The sequence below is a fragment of the Neomonachus schauinslandi genome, chromosome 4 (assembly GCF_002201575.2).
Source record: "Neomonachus schauinslandi chromosome 4, ASM220157v2, whole genome shotgun sequence".
Classification (NCBI taxonomy): Eukaryota; Metazoa; Chordata; class Mammalia; order Carnivora; family Phocidae; genus Neomonachus; species Neomonachus schauinslandi.
The window spans coordinates 125,883,129-125,906,390 of record NC_058406.1 but is presented as its reverse complement, the minus strand read 5'-3'; the positions used below and the strand labels follow the sequence as shown (position 1 = coordinate 125,906,390).

Genomic DNA, 23,262 nt, shown 5'->3' with positions numbered 1-23,262 from the left:
CTGTGTGAAAAAGGTCAGCAGAGAGAAAATGTCCAACTTCTCTGAATGACTTTTCCAAAATTACACAGAGAGCTTGAATTACTTCATTTACATGTCAAACTTTACAACAAAACTTTATCTTTCTTGATTCAAGTGTCTTAGTGTTTGATTTATTCAATGTTTTGTACTATGAAACATTAAAGTTTTCATCAAGCCTGTTTATCACGGTCTGGAAAACTCACAAACCCAGAAATTCAATAATAAATATTGCCATCGTCATCCCTTAAGGAAACTCCAGGCATGTGGGGCTCAAATACACCTAGCTTCCTAGAGAGACACACCTCCTTGCGGGCTGCAATGGTTCATGCTTTGATGAACAATAATGACAAGCAAGCACAACTCTTAATTAATTGAGCACTGTTGTTTCTAGATGTCATCATTTTATGAGGAGCTATGGTTAACGCTTTAAATATATAAATGGTCTGTACTAAATACCTCCAGATTCCATTGCTATTTTCTCACACCAACAGTTATTTTTATAGTAAAGTATGAAGCCTTAAACAGTGATAATTCCAATATTAAAAAAGGCTATATTGATCGGTTCAATATTTTAATTCTGAAAGCATAAGAAAAAAGTAACATGATAAAAGAGTACACCTTTTTCTACCAAAACCATGGGATGGGTGGAAAAAACCCCAGATATTTCAGTGAAAACCAAAGGGAAGAAACAAGATTGGGGAAGAAAGGACTAAGAAGCAGAAAATAAATCTGTCTGGAGTGTCTCCAGGTCACTAACACTCATTACTCACCCCCACCCCACTACCCCGCCAAAGAGCAAAAGGCCATTAAAAGAGGAGACTAATTTCTTAGGGAAATGGACTGAAAATGTCTACAGGGTAGGATAGAGAGGTAGGCAAGTGAAGGTAGCCAGGTATAAGAAAAATCAGGGAGCTTTCATCTTTTCTGCTTTTCACATTTGGTAGAGATGTGGGTGTAGAGAGCTTTCTCTGACCATGAGAAAAACTGCAGTATGGACATGATGGTAAATGGCTCCATGACCTAAATGTTGGGGAGCAATGGAGAGTGGTGGGGGCCATGATGACCTGAGGACATGCTCCACCTAGTGGGGCAACTCTGACTCCTCTTCAAACATCTGCCTGATTGCTGTCTCATGGGAATGCAAGCTCTCATGCTTCTGGATTTTCCAGAAAGGTCAGAATCTGGATTTTTTTTTTTTTAACATGAAATCATCTGATTTTTAAAATGTTACCTTAATTAAAAAAAAAATACACTGGTCAAGCAAACCACATCTGTGGGCTAGCTCAGGACTATAGATCCCAATTGTGACCTCTGATTTAAAAAAACAAAATATTTCCATGTACTTATGGTTTCTTAATTCCATGTATGATCTGAAAGAAGCAATGGGCCAGTGTTACTGAGATGTTAGCATCAGCCCAGTTTCCTAAGAATTTAACAAATGCCACATTGAGTCAGATCAGCTCCACAGTTTGTTCCTCAGAGTGGCACCAAGGGACCCTTTTGGAAAGATTTAGAGCTTAATTTCTTTGACTCTAGTCTCAGAAAGTTCATGGAGTTCCACAAGCATTTTTTATTTTGTTCTTTTTGATTTATTTTGTTCTTATTGATTTATAATGCCTCAAGTACAGGAAAATACTAGAATAATGTGTCTCTTAGCTTTAATATTTTTATTATATATATATATTTTTCTTTAAAAAGGTTTTTTTTACTGGATCTTTCTTTTTTTCTTTTTAAAAATTTATTTAAATTCAATTAATTAACATATAATGTATTATTAGTTTCAGAGGTAGAGGTCAGTGATTCATCAGTCTTATATAACACTCAGTGCTCATTATATCCCATGCCTTCCTTAATGTCCATCCCCCGGTTACTCCATTCCCCGCCCCTCCAGCAGCCCTCAGTTTGTTTCCTATGATTAAGAGTCTCTTAATCCTATGAGAGTCCTACGGTTTGTCTCCCTCTCTGATTTCATTTTAATTTTTCCTCTCTTCCCCTATGATCCTCTGTTTTGTTTCTTAAATTCCACATATGAGTGAGATCATATGATAATTGTCTTTCTCCGATTGACTTATTTCTTTTAGCATAATACCCTCTGGTTCCATCCACGTCATTGCAAATAGTAAGATTTCATTTTTTTGATGGCTGAGTAGTATTCCATTGTATATATATACCTATCACATACTAGGTCACAAACCAGGTCTCAACCGGTACCAAAAGATTGGGATCATTCCCTGCATATTTTCAGACCACAGTGCTTTGAAACTTGAACTGAATCACAAGAGGAAATTTGGACATAACTCAAATACATGGAGGCTAAAGAGCATCCTACTAAAGAATGAATGGGTCAACCAGGAAACTAAAGAAGAATTTAAAAAATTCATGGAAACAAATGAAAATGAAAACACAAATGTTCAAAACCTTTGGGATGCAGCAAAGGCGGTCCTAGCTTTAATATTTTTAAATGCTAAACTCTTAAATTTAAGCTTTTAAAAAAATTTAATATTTGATGATAATTGCTTCAGATGTCGTTTTCAAACTTTAAGGCAAAATGTGGAAATGTCATTGATATTCTTGGTTACTGCTCCTCCAGAGGAAATCATCATCCCAAAGTTCATGTTGATCATGTCCATGTGTGTTTTTCTAGCTTAAAAGAAAGCGTAAATCTTCTACCTATTAATATAGTCTAAAAACCTGAACTACTTACAAGTACAGACACGACCTAAGCTACTTCTTAAGTTGTGCAAAAAGTAAATCCAGACATAAAGGGGCCAGTGGTTAAGTTATTTCATCTTTCCACAGATTAACTCTTCTCCTGGGATAATGATCTTTGTCCTCTCCACCCAACTTGGGTGGGATGAAAACAAGCGTAATAATGAGAACGAGTGTTCTTTGGAAAAAGATAACGTGCAAGGTTCTAGCACTTTTATTAATGAATTCCTTATGTGTCTCCCTCCCTTCACAAAGTACTAGTTTATTTTATTTGTCCTCAGACAAAGTTGAGGGAGTGGCTCCATTCCTACTGAGTAAGAGCTTTCTTTCCTAGTTTGATTTCATAAACTCCCCTTACGACCCTTCTCAGCCTTTGTCTTCCCAGACGAAGAAGTAGAATGGTTTTCTTCTTTCCCCCAAAGAAAAGCATTCTATTACAATTTTTGTCATTGTTCTTCTAAACCTCTTCTAAGTCTGTTATATCTTTCTGGCGCTACAGTAACCAAAACTGCCTGCGGTATGACAGGTGCAAATAGTTCTGCGATTCTATCCTATTCAAGCATTTGCCAAGCGTAATAACGTGTAAGTAAACAAGAAAAAACAAAACAAAGCGAAGCAAAACCCAAACTTATCAAAAGCGCAATGAGCTCCCAGCTCACACCCATTAGGATGGGTATTATAAAAACAGAGCGCCAGGAAAATAACACGTGTTGGCAAGGATGTGGAGAAACTGGAGCCCTTGTGCACTGTTGGGGGGAATGTAAAATGGTGCAGCTGGTGTGGAAAACAAGGTGGAGGCCCCTCAAAAAATTAAAAATAGAGTTATCAAATGATCCAGCAAATCCATTTCTGCGCATTTATTCCAAAGCATCGAAAGCAGGGTCTTAAGGAAGTATTTAAACACCTATGGTCATAGTAGCATTACTTACATAGATTTACAACAATCAAAAAGTGGAAGCAACCCAAACTTATATTAACAGATGAGTGGATAAACAAAATGTGGTATATACCTACACTGATTATTATTCAGCCTTCAAAAGGAAGGAAATTCTGATACATGCTACAGCACGGATGAGCCTTGGGGATGGGTATTGGGCTAAGTGAAACAAGTCAGTCACAAAAAGACAAATACTTTGTCTTTGCCGTCAGTGGTATAATTCCACTTATATGACGTACCTACAACAGTCAGATTCATGGAGGCAGTAGAATGATGGTTACCAGGGACTGGGGTTATGGAGAGTTATTGTTTAATGAATACAGAGTTTTAATTTTGTAAGATGAAGTGTTCTGGAAACGGTTGCAAAACAATGTGAATGTACTTAAAACTACTGACTTGCACACTTAAAAATGGTTTAAAGATGGTTAAAATAAAGAAACAAAAAAATACCCAACTAACGTCTAGAGCAGTTCGGCTCAAGAAGGATTATGAGAACATTACAGAAGGCTAGGTAAAAGTCTCCATCAGACAGTGTCCACTACCAAGAGCACAATTGTTTGGGCAGAAGAAGGAGGGCTTTTCTGAAGTATTTACCCCATGGTTCACTGTGGTTCATCACTGTGTTCTGCCAATGAGATAACAAGACCCATCTTATGCTTCTATTCTCTCTCTTTCAGAACCTAGAACATTACCATGCATTTACGGTTTGCTTTTAGGAAGGCCTCAATAAATATGCGTTGGAGGACTGATGGAAAGCATCATGGTTAAATGTTAGCTGTGGAGACCTAGTCCTAACATGGGTCCTAGTTTCACCATTGACTAGTTCATCACCGCCTACGTGACTTCTCTAAGCCTCATTTTACTTCTGTAGAAATTAAAGAGAGTAAGAGCATCTACTTCATAGAGTTATTGGGAAGATTAAATGAATAAATGCTTGGCATCGTGTCTGGCTAGAAAATCAAGGAAGGAGATAGGGGCAAACACACAGGAAACAACTGGGTTGATTGAACCTATGAGCTGTATCCATTATATCCACATGCTTCCCCTTAGTGATTGCTCAGGAAATATTTACCGGATAAATGAAGTAATTATAGGGTGAAACTAAAAGATGAAATTTTGAATTCTGTTAAAAAAATTTGTCAAATGACTCCTTAATTTATTTTAAAGACGAGGGCTATATATTGAAGAGGTAGATTACCACAGATACCTGTATTCACTTCTGAGAATTTTATTAGCTTTTTCAGGCCCCCATAGGTCCACTTCAAATTTATTTAGCATATACTATATTCCCGTCATGGTCCCAGTATCAGGAATGCAACATAAATAAAACACTATCTTGCTCTCAGGCCAGTGGAAGAGACAAGTATGGAAGCACATGATGGATTAAGGGCCATGCTGGAAGCATGTCCAAAGTGGTAAAAAGGAAAGTTCTATCTACCCTGCTGGAGGGGAGAATGGTTTTGGTGAAGAAAGACCCCCCCCCGCCCCCCCAGGACAAGGCATTTGAGCTGGGCCATGAAGAATAGGTAGGGCTTCTCCAGGTGGAGAAAGGGGGAGGGGAAAGACAGAGGAGACAAGATGTACAAAGGCATGAAATATAGGTGAGGGAGATGAAACCACCAGCCACCTTCAAGGAAGCGTGAGTCATTTCTATGAAGCACTGAGCAAAAGTGGGGGAAAAGGGAATAACCTCATAGAAATAGGCAGGGGCCAGATGGCCCAGAGCTCATTTGCCTACGGAGGAGAGTTGCTTAATCCTCTTGCCAACGGGAAACCATAGAGTGTTTTAAGCAGAACAGACCTGATCAGACACTTGCATGATAACTCCAGTCATGGAGTGAAGAATAGGCAAGAGGCACCGAGACTATGGGGGACAGGTGGGTCAGTTGACTAATCAGTTAGAGAAAAACTAGAGACAAGAGAATGGTCTGGAGATCTTGGCTGTAATGAAAGGGACAGATACGAGAGATGTTAAGGAAGGTGAATTCAAATGTGTTCACCTCATTTTACTTGCTCCATAGATAAGCGCAAACTAAAGTACAAGCTACCTGCGTACTGAAGTCGTACCTCCAAGACCTCATCCGGGCATGTTGCCTGAAAATCAATACTCTTCTTTAAAAAGTAAAGGGAGAGACAGCAGACTCTGCAAATCAACTTCAACAATTATTACCTGCTGTTGGTTTTTAGTGCATGTGCTTCCAGCTAAACCCAAGGGGTTAACTTTGCTGGGATTCCATGACTTGGTTTCAAACTGGAAATTAAAGTCCCATTCCATGGAGACCAGGTTCCAGCATGGAGGGTTTTATCCTCAAGAACCCTAGCCTTCGGAGCTCTGTAAGGAAGCCCAGCGTGGTCGGCCAGCACTAAGTCTAAAAGATACCAGGTTGAGTGCGATGGGTAAGCCCAGCTGAGCGATTCCTGAGAGCCAGGAATTTGATTCTAGGAATGAAAACGAGTGCTGGTGACAATTTGTAAGGACGAGCTTTTCTATCTGTCCTAAGGTCCCGTGGAAGATCATAACAGCCAAGACCATAAGAGCTGGGCCATTAAAGAAAGTGAGAAGATAAGAAATGGAATCAGATGGTACAGCAGCTCTGCTGAATTTGGCAGGCTTTCCAAGTGTTCTGGAATGAACCCACGTTAGCTAATTCTTCCAAAAAGCATCATCTCCAAGGTGGTAGTAATGAATTATCACCAGAAGATACATAGAATACTGTAACTTTCAATCACCTAACAATTATCACAAGCTGTGAATATTTCATTCACTTTAATAATAATAACTGTTATAAGAGAATAATAGTATCTATGTTCATATACACTGCATAGAATTACAGCTATAAGCTCATACTCTTGGAAACAATTTTGCCCAAATATTTAAAACATTTCTTGATCAAGAGCGTCCAAGGTGCACAATCGAATCCTTGACTTCTATAGTATTCATGCTTGCTCTTTTTCGTCTCTCCTGCTATTATTCTAGGACCCTCCCCAGACTGTTTCAAACACCTAAGACCAGAAAAGTAATGTTGAAATGAAAACCGAATGCCTTATAATCAATACAAGTTCATTTTATAAACTCAGGTTGCTGGTTAAGATCCTCCAGTTAAGGACCAACCCCCCAAATGTTCACTCAGTGTTACTGATCGTGTGGAAGGTCAGCAAATCATTTGAGCAAAAGAGACTAAGAAGTGAAAAACCCAGTGTCTCACCCAGCTCCACATCTTGATCATCAGTGAGCACAAGAATAATGTTGGGTCGGATGTTTTTTCGCTCCTGCTGAATCCGTCCTCGGAACCTCTGGGATCTGACAGTCGAACAGAGGCTCCCCAGCAGCTCTGTGCCCAGGACAGCCAGAACCAGAGCACAGCAAGAATACTTCATTGTGTTTGGTCCAATGTCGCGAGACCGACAGACTGTCTCAGCCTCCTGGTTTCTGCAGGTCTGGGCAGTCGGAGAAAAAGAGAGAGGGAGAGATGAAAATGACATCCAAACCCCAAACACAGTTGCAGAAAAAGGGCTACAACAAAGTGAGATCTGGCACGTGAACTGTTAGAGAGAGGGCTGCCTGCCCCAGGCGCTCGGGAGGTTTTTAAGCACCTGATTATTTTGCAAATTCACTTTTGCCCTTTCTTCTCATTCCAACTTTTCCTATTTCAAAATTCATTGCCAAAACAGAATTCCCAACACAGAGCTCAAATGTAAAAGCCTTCTGACAAGAGCTGATACCTTGAATTAGGTATCCTGGTTGAAGAATCAATTTCTGTACTCAGAGGTATTCAGAACATCGGCAGATGGGGTCCTAGAGGGGGAGAAGAAATACAAAGGAAACGTCAGTCAGGGTTTTGATACAGATTTTGGTCTGAAGTAGTCTCTCAAAACAGCATACACACACACACACACACACACACACACACACACACACACAATCCGTATTCCAAAAGGGAGAAACAGGAGAAAACAATATTCAGAGCTGCTAACAAATGACTCAGAAAATATCTTCATTTCATAATCAGCTCCTTAAAGTGGTGACACGGTACCATCCTTGCTCACACTCTGCCAGTACTTGAAACATTCCCCCAAAAACTCATGCTTGACCAGGAGGCGCCCGTAGCACCTGTGAAACCACAGTGGGTTTGGAGAGTACTTGCATCTGGGAAGCAGCTGGCGCGAGGGGGCGCGCTGGGGGAGCATTGATTCACCTGCGTAGATACTGAGTACTTATCAAGCAGAATAAAATGCAATGCTGTCATTTGTCATCTGCATTATGTCACTCACTACCCTGCAGAGTTCTTTCTGCTGACAAAGACTTCATAGTAAGCGACTGGGAGGGCAACCTTTCCCATCCCCCGAAAAGCTCCTAACTGCCCTCCATCAATCACCAGGGGAAGGGGTGCTTCCTCTGGGCGAGGCTTGTCCCTCTGTCCCGCCCGTGTCCTCAGCACGCCAGCGCCTAAGGGGACAGAGCCCTCCTTCAACTGTCAGCACCAGCCTCACTCTCGCCAAGACCTGGCGCGGTGCCGCCAGCGAGAGGTTTTGCCGCAGCACATCTAAACCTGCAAAGCGAAATGATTGATTGGCTCTGAAGCTGGAGGGTAGAGGCTCCCTTCCTACATTAAAAAATAAATAAAGAAATCAGATCTGGAGGGGAGTGCTGCAAAATCTTTGCAAATGTGCCCAAGAGGAGACTTCTAAAAGGGTTGGAAGAATGCCCCTTTTACTTTAGAGCACTAACCTGCTGAAAGCGTTTCTCTTGGACTTCTGATCGCAAAGGGCTCATTAAAAAAAAAATCTTTCTCTTGGATGTCATGAGGGAATGTCTGTATGGGAATTTAGGCCGCGCTAAAATTAGATAGCGGCCCACTTCGTCAGGCACTCTGTCCCCACACACCTGAGGGTCTGTATTTTGAATTGCAACAATAAACTGGCATCAGATAAATAAGCAGAACGAATCAAGTGGGAGAACTGCAAGTCAGAAGAAAAGGGACTCCATCGCTCATTTCCATGCCTTAAATTCTGGAGGGTGACATGGGGCAGTGGGAGAAGAAAGAAGAAAGACTGTGGACTGTTTACTCCAGCCGCACACATTATTTTGTTTTACACAAACACACACACCCCTATTATTTTAAACTTTATGAGCTGTTTTGTAAACAGTTCTAATGCTTTTCACTCTGCAGCCTGTAATTACTTTGAGAGAGAGAGAGAGAGAAAGAGAGGGAGGGAGGGAGGGGGAGGAAGGGAGACACACTCTGTAAGAAATAGATTTTAAACAAAAATCTAGTGCCGTAGGAAGGCAGAGCATCAAACCAACCACCTCCGATGGATCCTGTGGTTCTGCGAAGGTCAATATGCAAGGTTTGGGGGGCGGGTTGTTTTTTGGGGTTTTTTGGTAATAACCCAGGGTTATTTCGGTGATTGCTGTGCATGCTGAACACTGAAAGCCAGCAATTGTTCTGCGCTGACTGTTTGGTTTCTGTGCATTTGTTTCAAATCGTGAGAAAACTGATACGAGCAAGAAAGACAGGAGAAGGAAAGAAAGAGGTCAAACAATGGCTGTCTCCCGCAGAGCGGCATCAGGCTCAACAGTGACACGCAGACATTTCTCAGAAGCTTGGTGCTTTAAGTAGCAAGAGTTTGCTCACCTCTCAAAGCCTGCAAGGGTATGTGAAGAGGGAGTGAGCAGGAGTCTCTTGCATCGGCTCTAGTCATGAGCCAGCTTCTCTGCTGACAGTAGCGACCCGGAAAGTTCAATCTCCCGGTGTCGTGCAAACAGTAGCCCCGGCAGTTTAAATAATCAGCCCCACACGAAACTGAAAAAAGTCTTCACAATTAAGATGCTGATAACATTCCCTGGAACCCAATCAACATTACTGGTTATTCTTTTCTTTATCTTATTTACTTCGTCTCTTCCTTTAGGAAAAAGAAAATTAGCCCTAATGGTACCTTGAGTAAACCACATTGAACTACATTGAAAAGCATTTCCTAATGAAGAAAAGGGAGAGCCAAGTAGATGCATTTTTCTTTTTTCCTCTAACGTGACCTTCCTTAGAGAGTTAAAGGTGCAGAAAAAGCCTACATTTTTTTTTTTTCCTGCCACAGTTTATTATCAATTCAGGGAGTGCATATGTAAATGCGGAGAAATGGGATGGTGTAGAAAACCGGACTTTCAGACAGGTCTGACCAGCAGAAGCGCGCTATCTTTACCCCATCTCCCTTCACTAAGACACAAAACACACCACTCTGAAAAACCTGTACCCAGAAAATTCCTTATTCAAAAATGACCTTTTAAAACCTGTCATCCTCTCACTGCCTGGTTTCCCGCTCCAGAAGGAAAAGAAGTAAAGAAGAAGACGAAAAAAAAATTGACAGACAAATACAGAACTTGACAAAGGAGACAAGGATGCAATGTTTGAATTGGATACTTTGTGGCGGACGACAAGTGTCCTTAGAGACTAACAATTTGTCTTGAGAAACAGCAGAAAATGGGAGAAATGGTAAAAGGGGGTTTTTCTCACACACGGAAAGTGAGCTCGAGGAACGGGGTTGTATTCATGAATCAGGACCAGAATACAAGTTGCCTTTTCTTCAAGTCTTCAAATGAAAACACTAATTGTAGCTATGGCCAGTTGTTGTGGAAAGTTTTTAGGGCTTTGTTTAGGGCAGTCAAGCCAAACTATAAATGTGACATTAAAAGTTTCAAGTCACATATAAAAGGAAAAAAAACAGACCAGGGAGACTTCAAGCCAACTGGATGGAAAAGTCTAGCTCACATTTGCTCAGTGAGCAGCACCCCATATGAAATCAAGATGCTTTGTCCACTGCAGTGGTTCTCAAGGTGTAACCCAGGACTTTGGGGAGTCCATGAGGTCAGCACTGCTTTGATAAGAATACTGACACACTCGCTTTTTTCACTTTGTTGACATTTGCACTGGTGGGTAAAATCACTTTTGTCCGAATAAAAGGAGCATCACATACAGTTCAAAAAAAAAAAAAAAAAAAGCCAGTTTCATTCAAGATGAAACAGTAAGATGACTAATTGTATTAAATCCTGACCCTTGAACACACATCTTTTCTTTCTAATTTTGTTATATGAGAGAGGAGGTACATGTAGAGCTCTTTGTTGCCCACGGAGGTCGGATGATAGTCGAGGAACAGCACTTGTGTGACTGAGTCGCAAGCTCCACTAGACACTGCTTTTGGCTCATGGGACATTAGTTTTACTTGAACGAATTATTTGGACTTGGGTATTTGGCAGACATTTCTTAAGGGATAAATGAAATGAGATTGTCATTTCAAGGAAAACAGCTGACAATATTTGTTGTATTTGTTGCCAATGATAGAAATCTAGCTTCCAAGCTAAACTCAGAATTTTGGAAAACTTGTATCTGCCACCACGAACTTGACAGCTTCCCAATATGTAAAACCTTTCAATGACATTGGTGTTGATATTAACAAATGTTATTCTTTATATTGAAAAATGAAATGTGTCCACATTTAGCATATTTGCATAATTCAGTGAACCAATATTTCTCAAATGACCAAATAAAATGCTACAGAATCATACATCAGCAAAAAAAATTTCAAAGTGCAAGATGACCATTGGATTTTAACAGAGTATGAAAGCTCATTGATGGGGTTTCAGATTACTTACAACAACTAATCTTTACGAAGTCACCACTTGTCAAGTTTTGGCATAGTATCAAAGGAAATCTACAAGTGTTTGAAAAAACCATCAAAATACTTTTCCTTTTCCAACTACTTATCCATATGAGGCTGAATTTGATTACTTTATTTCAACAAACAATATACTTCAACAGATTAAATGCAGAAATAGAAGAATCCAGCTCTCTTCTATTCAGATAAATATGTGTAAAAATGTAAAACGATGGCGGGGTACCTGGGTGGCTTTAGTTGATTAAGCATCTACCTTCAGCTCAGGTCATGATCCCGGGGTCCTGGGATGGAGACCCGCATCGGGCACCTTGCTCAGCTGAGAGCTTGCTTCTCCCTCTCCCTCTGTCCCTCCACCCCCTCCCCCTACTTGTGTGCTCTCTCTCTTTCTCTCTGTCAAATAAATAAATGAAATATTTTTTTGTAGATTTTATTATTATTTATTTATTTGATAGAGAGACACATCGAGAGACGGAACACAAGCAGGGGAAGTGGGAGAAGGAGAAGCAGGCTTCCCGCCGAGCAGGGAGCACGACGCAGAGCTCGATTCCAGGACCCCGGGATCATGACCTGAACCAAAGCAGATGCTTAACATTTGAGCCACACAGGGGCCCCTAAAATCTTTTTAAAAAATGTAAAACAATGCCACTTTAGTTACCAATACTTTTTTGGTTTGGAAAATATAGTTATTTTTCACAAAATATATCATTTAACATGTAATAGATTATTGTTATTTTCAAAAGAATTTAAAAATATTTTAAAAATCCCTCAGTTGTAATTTCTTTTTTTTTTTAAGATTTTATTTATTTGAGAGAGAGTACTAGAGGGGAGAAGGGCAGAAGGACAAGCAGATGCCTCGCTGAGCAGGGAGCCCCAAGCGGGACTCAATACCAGGACCCCAAGACCATGACCTGAGCTGAAGTCAAAAGCTTGACCTATTGAGCCACCCAGGTGCCCTCCCCCCGTTGTAATTTCTAATTATCAGTAGCTATAATCTACATAAACAAAAGCTCTTGAGAGTCTTCAGAAATTTTGATAATATAAAAGGATCCTGAGCCCCAGAGGTTTGAGAATTGCTGGCCTAGCGTATACCCGGCACCATAGTTAAGCCCAGATTTTTACCTTTAAGGCTCTAGATCTGGCCCCATTCACAAACTTACTCACTTTTTTGTCCCTTAAAGCCCTGAAACTGTCCTAAGTTCTAAATGCCTAGTATACATAGAGGTCGTTGATGAGTGATGACACCTTGTGTTTTGTTTGTTCGTTTGCTTTTTAATCTGAGGATAACACAGAATTTTACAAATGCATGCCCACACATCTAAAGTATGTTAGAGACAGGATCAGAACAACCCACTCAGCACAGAAATAAACCTCTCAGGGATGGGGCAAAAAAAGTATTTCTAGTACAAAGCAATGCCACCCTGTAGTTAAGGCAGAGACAAAAAAGGGACACCATAACCAATCAAAACAGCAGGAGACATCAGGCCAGCATTATGCAATTATTCAAAGCTGAATTCAGCCAGAACACACTTAGTTTATCCTAAGAGTGAAGTAAAACAGGATTATAGCAGTGAGAAGCTGATATCCACATCTGGCCCCCTCCACCCACGGCCAATCTACATACTCACATTTCTAAGGGTCTGTTTACGTGGCCCGTTTCCCTTAATTTTGGCTTTCAAGTTTCCCATACATTACTTCTTTTCTTTAGGAGAAGTCTTCAGGACATGTTATCTTCTTTATAATATATGGAAATCATGAAGGAGCTAATTTCTTTTAAAAACCCCATAGCTGGCAAAGTTCATCTACCGTTAATCCCCAGAAAGCAAATTTCCTGATCTAATTTATTACAACTCCAAGGAGAGGAGATAGACAACAGTCTCCTTCTGGTGCAGTAACATTTTTATACCCTTGTAATAATAAATCTCTTCCAACAACCAATGACAGCTGAAAAGCGTGCATCTCTGACCTGGAGCACCTTTGGGGAAATACCAGGCTAAATGATGAAATCCTCCTCCCGCAACATTTGCTTTCCTTGCCTTTCTTCCTTTCTATTGTTTTTCCCTCCAACATGTGAATCCTGAAATTGAAGGGAACCTTGAGAAGTCATCTATTCACAGAATTGTTAGCATTGGTTGTCCCTGGGGTATGGTGAGGTAGAGGAACAGATTTTGTTTTTCTTTCATTCACGTCTATATTGGATTTTTTTCAATGGTCTGTTGCATTATAAAAATAGAGATAAATAAAACTTTTCTGCATTTTCCCTCTGTCTTCTCAGGAGAAGAGAATAGATAGAAGGAGCAGTGATAAGCACGAAGTGAGAGGTGATAGCAAGAAATGTACTTTTGAGACTCAGCCCCAGAAAGATAGGAAATAAAACCACATAAAAGTGAGCTTACCAAGGGCATTTTAGAGAATGCCAAAAGTCCAAGACGAAGATTTGTTCATCTTCTTTCAAACAGGAATTAGCAAAACAAAGGAAGACAAAGTGGTCTAAAAATTATGAAAAGAACCAAAAGGACCTAATATTCTTGAAGCAGATGCTGCGAACTGTCTGAGGGGTCTAATAATGGTCATTAGTTGCAGTGCTGGTAGTGAGAACAAAGAGATTATTGGAGTTCTAGAAAAAAAGGAGCATTGGAAATTTCAGTTCAAATGGGCCTGGTGAAAGCAATATCAGTAAAAAGAATTACAAATGTGGTCTTAGATATCTTAGCTAGGTCTTAAAGTATATGATTTACGACATGAAATTATACTAAATTTGCCTTCAGTTTTATGTATTTATACCTTATTTATTTCTTTATTTTTAAAGATTTTATTTATATTTGAGAGAGAGAGAGAGAGAAAGAAAGAGCAGGGGGAGGAGCAGAGGAAGAGGGAGATCATCCCCAGCAGACTCTGCTCTGAACGCAGAGCCCAACTTGGGGCTCGATCCCAAGACCCCGAGATCATGACCTGAGCAAAAACCAAGAGTCGGATGCTTAACTGACTGAGCCACCCAGGCGCCCCTATAGCTTATTTATATTTAAGTGTCTTGAGGTATTGCATTAGACAGCAGAAGCAGTTTGTTGCAATAAGAAATAAACCCCAACTATCAATGGCTTAACACAATAAAAGTATATTTGTCATTCATACTATAAATCACGCACAGGGTGGTGGCAGGGAGCTTTGCCCTGCCCAGTCATGCATGGACATAAGCTGGCAGGGCACTGTTGTCCTGTTGCTGCCCTGGACCAAGAGAGGCAGAAACAAAACTGGAGAATCTTGCAGGACAGCTTTTCATGGCTCCAACTTGGAAGTCACTCGGATCATACCTAACATTTCATTGGCTGTCATTGTCACACAGCTCCATCCAGCTGCGAGAGGGCTGAAAATTTGGTGGAGCAGATGAAGTGTTTGCTGAGCACTACTGTCTATGCCCCAAGCATCAGGTTCCATCAGCACCTTATGTATTTATTTTGTTTTCTCTCTCCAGACACACACACAGGTGTGTGCATGTGCGTACTTAAGATACACGTCTAAATATATTTAGACGCATATTTCAAGTAATGAAGAAACATAGTCTTTGTAACTTAAAGTTCAACCATTCCTAGGTGCTAAAAATGTACCTTTTAACAGATTTATAGATTTCTGGGGGGACATGTTTCGTTTTAGTTTGTTTCCCTGGTGTACATAATCTGCCATAATATGAATTTATTTTAAAGTTCCACAATTCTTGCAATACATTTAAGTTGAAGAAAATATATATTTTTAAAGATTTTATTTATTTATTTATTTGACAGAGAGAGAGACAGCACAAGCAGGGGGTCGGGCAGAGGGAGAGGAAGAAGCAGCTGAGGGAGCCAGATGTGGGACTCGAACCCAGCACCCCGGATTCATGACGTGAGCTGAAGGCAGATGCTTAAGAGATCTAGTCACCCAGGCACCCGTGAAGAAAATATTTTTAAAAAACAAATTAGATGCTATATTTATACTTCAAAAGTGTTTCTCCAAATATTTTCTTGTAGTTAAAATCTATGTGAGGAAAGAGGAACACCTGATTTTACAATATTAATTAAGCCACAGTCAAAAGAGTTCCACTGGCCTACTTTCTATGCCATCAAGCTCACCACCAATATAATGCTCTCTAACATTTTCTGAGGGTTTCAATATAGCAGAGTAGAGTTACAAGTTCCTTCTGAGGGATCCTGCTGGCCTCACACAGAGTGATGACCAAGAAAGGGAGTCTGGGAAACAGAGTGTGAAAGATGAATTCGCATTTCAAAACAGTGCTAGTTCCTAAAGACTTAGGGGCAAATATGAAGAGTAACTGTCCCTCCCCCGCCCTCCCCTTCCCCACCAAACATATTACTTACAGGAGAATCTCTTAAAAAATCAGACATTCATATTTAAGTCAATTCCTTTGCTCACATTTTCAAGGAATCTATAAATTCAGATTAATTCATGTATTGATATTTCAAAAATACTCCTTCACAAGTTGTACTGGGAAATACTATTTTGAGATTTCTTTGTATTACTGTCTAATGATGTAATTCCAAGACTTTTAATGACAAAATCATCTTCAACATGTGCTTTATGTGTACCTAAATCCTTACGCGATCCTTAAGTTGTCCTTTAGTTGTGCACTTACCTCAGAACACTAACAATCACAGCTGTGTATTTATCAGTTAAAAAAAGCAACTCTACTTAAGTTTCAAGGGAAATTCATGCCTTGAATGAATATTCTATTCATGAAAATACTATTACAGGAGAGCACACTGAATAACTAATAGGCCTGTCTAGGAAAATTAATTTAGTATTCTTAGTCATAACGCATGCATAAAGCATATGCTGAATGCAAATTGTCTATTCTTGTCGACATCCTTCAGATATATGGCATTCTTGTCCAATCAGATTCATCTACCTACCCTCAACTCGTTATCTGGACATAGAGATATTTATCAATGTCTTCAGGTTGATCAGCACGTGAAGAGATACAGGAGATTTTTAATTGACTAACATTTACTAATTCAAACGACGCTGCTTGCATCAAAGGCCTGTAGTAACTTGAAACTTAAAATAGGCCTTCTGTCTTAGTTTGTTGTCTGGACAGAAGCTGAGAAAAAATTGTAGCTAATAAAAACGAATGTTTGGCTTTATTGTTACAAAAGAGTAAACTTTATGACATTTGAAGCTGAAGAATTTATAGAATGAAAATTTTGAGTCATATTATCACCTTAAACTATTATTTGTCATATCTGTAAGGTAGTCATCCTGAAAAGGCTGAGATTAGGATCTCTGTGGATGTTTGGGGCAAATTTATGTTTTCACTAGAGGTTCTCTATAAACACATGCTTACAGTTGGACAAGTCCTAGATTTCATCTAGATCACAAATACTCAATGGTGTTCCACTTCCAGAATTTATTCTCTCACTAACTACTCTACTTTGTCTTAAACCTTCATTTCTCAGCACACACAAGAATAGTACTTGTCACACAAAGGAGCTGATATAATTAAATCAGATGATGTGCTCCACAAGTAAAATCAGCCATTCATGAAAGCTGGTCACCAGAGGCCATTTCAAACAATGCATATTTCAAAGTAATCTAAAGTAATCCCTTCTCTCTACTGATTTGGTTTCCATGAAGTCTTAAGCACATGTGTGCTGCGAAAAGGAGGCTTATTAAAACCTGATGTGATATTAGAGATTATAATGCAACTGATTTTGGTCTGGGCTGATTTTAATAAAGGACTCTTCAAAAAGAAAGCACTTTTCAATTTTATGTGTAAGCTTACTAAAAACATTCTGCATACAAAGGTAGATGGTGTTTACTTATTAATTAAGAAAAAATAAAGAATGGTCCCTGTTACCTGAATGGCGTTTATATTGATATATAAAGTTGGCATATAAAAGCGGAGGAGAATGTGGAAATTAAGAAACAACACAGAGGAACATAGGGGAGGGGAAGGAAAAATAAAACAAGGTGAAATCAAAGTGGGAGACAAACCAAAAGAGATTCTTAATCATAGGAAACAAACTGAGGGTTGCTGGAGGGGACGGGGGATGGGGTAACTGGGGGATGGGCATTAAGGAGGGCACGTGATGTGATGAGCACTGGGTGTTATATACAACTGATGAATCACTGAACTCTTCCTCTGAAACTAATAATACACTATATGTTAACTGAATGTAAATAAAATTAAATTTAAAAAAAAGTGGAGGAGAAACTAAAAGTTTTCACTGATGGACAAATAGGCAAAGCACAGCAAATATTGGCAACTGCACAGTGAGGAGCTTGGATTATTTAGAAAATTCATTAAAAAGTTGCAAATCTCTAGTATATCATTCTTCTGGCTCACCATGGTGAAACATGATCAAAATGTGTCCTAGGACAGCATTTGACACCTTAAAAATATTAGCTATCATCGTTAGTAGAACTGGATTCTTACAATTACTGAGTAACTGCCATAGGCAATTACTCCAGGCAGGCGAGACCTGGAGGATCTCTGAGGATTTTATTTGTTTGTTTTTCCTGATCCTTTTTCTATTTTCTAATTGTGCAGTTGACTCTTGAACGACATGGGTACGAACTGCATGGGTCCACTTATACATGGATTTTTAAAAAATAAATACAGTACTGTAAATATGTTCTTTTCCTTATGATTTTCTTAATAACATTTTCTTTTCTCTAGCCTACTTTATTGCAAGAATACAGTGTATAATACATATAACATAAAACGTATGCTTTAATCAACTATATTATCAGTAAGACTCCTGGTCAAAAGTAGGCTATTAGTAGTTACACTCAGATTTTTGACTGCGCAGGAGGTTGGCGGCTCCAACTCCTGTGTTGTTCAAGGGTCAACTGTATTTAGTTTCAATCATGGGTGAAAATATAAAGGATTAGATTTGATATGTTTCTAGTCCCTCCATTTCAGGATCTTCTGCATACAGCTCTAGATTCTTGCAAAGCACATAAAAGAAAACATGCAACTGATCAAGAACTGGTTTATGAAGTTAGCAAAACCCAGCACCCTGACACGGAAAATGTGCTATTCCTCATTGAAACACTGCTTCACACACCCGATCGTATATGAGAAAGGAGATTAGCAGCTGTGCTTAATGGAGTTAATGTGCAGGACGAAATCTAGAAAATATATTGTAAAAATCTCTTAGCTTAAAGGTTATAGGCTGAATGTTTGTGTACTCGCCTCAAATTCATACGTTGAAATCCTAACCCCTAATGTGGTGATATCAGGAGGTTGGGCCTTTGGGAAGTATTTAGGTCATGAGGGAACCCTCCAATGGGATTAGTATCCTCATAAAAGGGATCCCAGAGAGCTCTCCCACCCCCTTCCATGGGAGGACACTGAGGAGACGACTATCTGTGAGCCAGGATGTAGGCTCTCACCAGACACCAAATCTGCCAAGCACCCTGATCTTGAACTTCTAGCTTCCAGAATTGTGAAAAATAAATGTTTGTTATTTAACCCCCTCCCCCAGGGTATGGTATTTTTGTTAAAGCAGCTCAGATAGACTAAGACAAAATGGATCTTAGAGCTCACTTACATTAACTTTTAACTAATGAATAAGACTTCTCTAGAGCATCAATGAAAACATGCCCATCTGGGTAACACAGAACTCACTAGGCCATCTGTGTAGTTTAGGGTAGCATTTAAGCTTAGAAAATTCTCCCTTTTATTGAACAAAACCCCATCCTGCTCCCTTTTAAATGTTTATTCATGTTCTAGTCTACTAAGCCACACAAACTAATTCTATATTCTTCTTTATAACAAATGTTTTAATATTTGGAGATGGTTTCCATCTGACCTCTAAATATTCTCCTTTTAAAAAACATATTTGTGTGGTGGAGAGAGATGGGAGAGCTGTGGAAGGGGTTATTTTTGAATTTGGCCATTTCTTGGTTAAGTACTGGATCAAGAGATCCTATAAAGCTGTAGTTGTACAAATAAGAAGCCAGCATATTTAATGCCTTTCTGGCTCAAAGGAATTTTGACTGCTAGACTACTAATCAATACTTTCCAAATTCACTAAGGAAATTTTCCGTATGTGCTACTACTTTCGTGCTTGGACTAAATTAAATTCGGAAATCTCCCAAAATTTGCATAATTAACTTGTTAATCAGTTTTATGGGAGAATAAAGTCAGACAAGAAAGATGAAGATCCAGGCTAAGAGTTAGAATCCAAGTACTGGATTTTTTTTCATCCCCTGACAATTTAGTCATTGATTTCTCTCCAGATTTTGATGAAGCATTCCTTCTAAGAAACATCTTCTTAGGGGACCTCTCTTACACTGTTGGTGGGAATGCAAACTGGTGCAGCCACTCCGGAAAACAGTATGGAGGGTCCTGAAAAAGTTAAAAATAGAACCACTCTACAATCCAGCAATTGCACTGCTAGGTATTTACCCAAAGGATACAAAAATACAGATCGGAAGGGGTACATGCACCTCGATGTTTGTAACAGCATTATCAATGATAACCAAGCCATTGAAAGAGCCCAAATCCATAGACTGATGAATGGATAAAGAAGGCGTGGTGTATGTATACACAATGGAATATACTTAGCCATCTAAAAGAATGAAATCTTGCCATTTGCAACAACATGGATAGAGCTACAGAGTATCATGCTAAGCAGAATACATCAGTCAGAGAAAGACAAATACCATATGATTTCACTCTTATGTGGAATTTAGGAAACAAACCAGATGAACATAAGGAAAGGGGGAAAAAAAGAGAGAAGGAAGCAAACCGTAAGAGCCTCTTAATGATAAAGAACAAACCGAGGATTGATGCAGGGAGGTGGGTTGGGGATAGGCTAAATGGGTGATGGGTATTAAGCAGGGCACCTGTTATGATGGGCACTGGGTGTTACATGTAAGTGATGAATCACTAACTTCTACTTCTGAAACCAACATTACACTATATGTTAACTAACTAGAATTTAAATAAAAACCTGGAAGAAAAAAAAAAAACCATCTTCTTTACCACACTTGGTTCCCAGTTTTAGAATAGCTGGATACTTTAAAAGAGCCATGCAACAGAAGAACAATTATTCTACCGTCACACAAGGGCCCCAAGCTCAAGTACTTAAATCACAAGGTAGAGCGGGCTTCATCATAATCACCTGGAGGGCTTGCTAATTGTTCCAGCATTCCCAATACAGATATGGGGCCTACAAAGTTGCATTTTTAAGAAGTTCCTAGTGATGCTGATATGGATAGTACTGGTCCAGTACTGTAACCCATTACAACTAGCAAAAGGAAAGGTGCATGGAGCCAAGTCTGGGGAAGGTCTTTCAAGTCTTTTCATGAAGGTTGACCTCTCCAGCTTTTGCACTGGCTAAGGCAGCTGAGCATTCACCAGCCACCCAGGGCTACTGATACTGCCAATTATTTCACAGCTGATAGGACTCCTTTTTTCTTTTTTCTTTTTTTTAAGATTTTATTTATTTATTTGACAGAGAGAGACACAGCGAGAGAGGGAACACAAGCAGGGGGAGTGGGAGAGGGAGAAGCAGGCTTCCCGCAGAGCAGGGAGCCTGATGCGGGGCTCGATCCCAGGACCCTGGGATCATGACCTGAGCCGAAGGCAGACGCTTAACGACTGAGCCACCCAGGTGCCCCAGGACTCTTAAAAAAAGAAAAAAAAAAAGATTTAATTAATTAATTTATTATTTTAGAGGGGGGAGCAAAGAGGGAGGAGGCATTGGGAAGGAGAGGGAGAGAATCTCCAGCGGACTCGGCACCAGGGTGGAGCCCAACTTGGGGCTCGATCCCATGACCCTGAGATCATGGCCTGAGCTGAAACCAAGAGTCGGATGCCCCACTATCTGAGCCACCCAGGTTCCCCGATAGGACTCTTTTGTAAGATCACCTTTTGTGGAGTTGCGGAGAAGGCAAACATCCCACACGCCCAGACTTCAGTAGGCATGGACAACAGAAAGAGCTTTCCATTGGAAAGCATTAAACTTCCCTCAGCAAATAACCGGAAGTGGCTTTCAAATGACCCTCTGATATCCCTTTCTGTACATTCCCTTTCAATGTCTGAAGAAGGTAGGTCCCACAAATCCTTGGTGTATGGGAACTACTGGAGTCTGACAGTGGCCCTGCACAATGTTGAAGTTTTGTTGTATTTATTAAACAATTGTTATGCACAAAGATAGGTTTATGACCACTACATTTTATTTTAGATCTTTACATAGTTATTACTAGCAATTAAGGAGGCAGTGAGAGTCACTTGCTTTTGTTTTAATGAACCACCCCACCTCCCCAACCCAGTTTTCCAATTCTGTCCAGCTCTCTGCCAATCACGCAGGCTGGGCCTCTCCCCCCATCTATCACCTCTTCTTTGAAGCACTGGCCAACAGATAGAGATGCAGCAAAAAAATGAACTCTGAATTACACAATATGATCCCCAAAACAGACCAATCCACTGTGATGTGCATATCAGGTGCTCTGGGGACCCCAAGCTGGATTCTCCTCCCGACAAAAGGGAACTGGGAAGATTGGCCAGACCTAACCGGGAGAGCAGAGCAAAGGGCAAGGGAGCAAACTTCCAAACGACTTTGTGTGTCTTCAGTCTCGTAGCAGCCACTTCTCAGAAGGAGACTCAGAAGGAGTCTAGTTCCAGCCGAGAAAGGGCAAGAATCTTGGAGTCTGAGTCTTCCAGTTGTCTGACTTCAGGGAGAATATTCCACCCCTATGTGCACTGCTGTGGGGCCCGGAACACGACTGAGAAGTGGCGCATCTTGAACTGGGGGCCTTTTCTCCTTCTTCCCTTCCCCCTCTCACCCCTTCATGTGATTGTCTGCTCCTTCTTCACTCCTCAAATACCACTGCCCTACGATCCCCCGTGCCTGGCCCTGACTACTTTCTTCACTTTCTTCTTTCCTTTTGCTCTCCCAAGTCTCCAAATTTCTTCCATTTCCTGCTTGTGGATCAGACTTTCCCTTTTATCAAGAAGTAACAATTTGCGCTAATATCGGCCAAGCAGTTACCAAGTATTAGACCTTTCATAGTCCTTACTTCACTTTATCCGCACCACATCTCTAGGAAGTAGGTACAACTACTCATTTTTTTTTTTTTTTAAATAAGGAAACTGAGTTTCAGGCTAGTTGAGGAATCTATCCAAGATGGCTCAGCAAGGGGCAGAAATGGGGCTACCCCATGTTAGAGTCTTTGTTAACTGTTCTGTGTGTGGATTTTGTTTCTGAAGTGTCTTTTCACTTTAAAAGATCTTGTACGCCTGAAGAATTTTGAACTGGCAAAATTAACGGGGGGGTATTTTTTTGGGGTAAAAAACTGGGTGTCAGGTGTTGCTGGTGTTTCCAGACACCTGCCAGTGTTCCTGACTGTATCGACCCCAGGAGAACACAACGGGACATCAGCATTGCGGCCACATACTATGTACAGGCCCTGTTTCACCTGACAAACAGAAGGGGACCCCTCAGTGCTCAGTAAAACAAAGAGCTGTTGCTGATCGAGACAGTGGACTGGCATGGCTGAACATGAATATTCAAGACCACGAGTCACAACTCCATGAATTCGAGGGTCTCCTCTATTTGTATTTAGCATTGTGTAGTTGTGAGACAACTTGCAATGATTAATTAATCCTTGGTGCCGAGGCAGAAGGTGAAATAATTTGTGCACAGTCACGCAGTTGGTCATTCTCAGGCGGTGAGTGAGTACTGGAGTGCTTCGTTTTCCAGAGACAGAAAGAAGATTGGACTTGACTTTCTGCTTTTGTGCCTGTGATCCAAGAGATCCAACCCGCCCCCCGCCCCGTCCCAATCCCTGAAATTTTCTAAAAGGAGGGCAGGTGGCTGCCAGCTGGCCTTAATCCACACCCTCATGACATCATCCTCAATATCTCCAGTCCCTGGAAATTCCACCCACTGAGATCTCACACCCCCAGTGGGCCTGTGCCCTAGCCC

At 40.4% G+C, this 23,262-nt stretch overlaps 1 protein-coding gene across 1 annotated transcript in view; it reads right to left on the bottom strand.

Moving 5' to 3' along the window:
* Positions 1-7,042, bottom strand: part of SULF1 (sulfatase 1) — a 78,865-nt gene extending 71,823 nt beyond the window's left edge. The window contains 1 exon segment of the mRNA XM_021688370.1: positions 6,871-7,042. Within this exon segment, the coding sequence (XP_021544045.1) occupies positions 6,871-7,042 (172 nt within the window).
* Between the last annotated feature and the right edge of the window lie 16,220 nt (positions 7,043-23,262).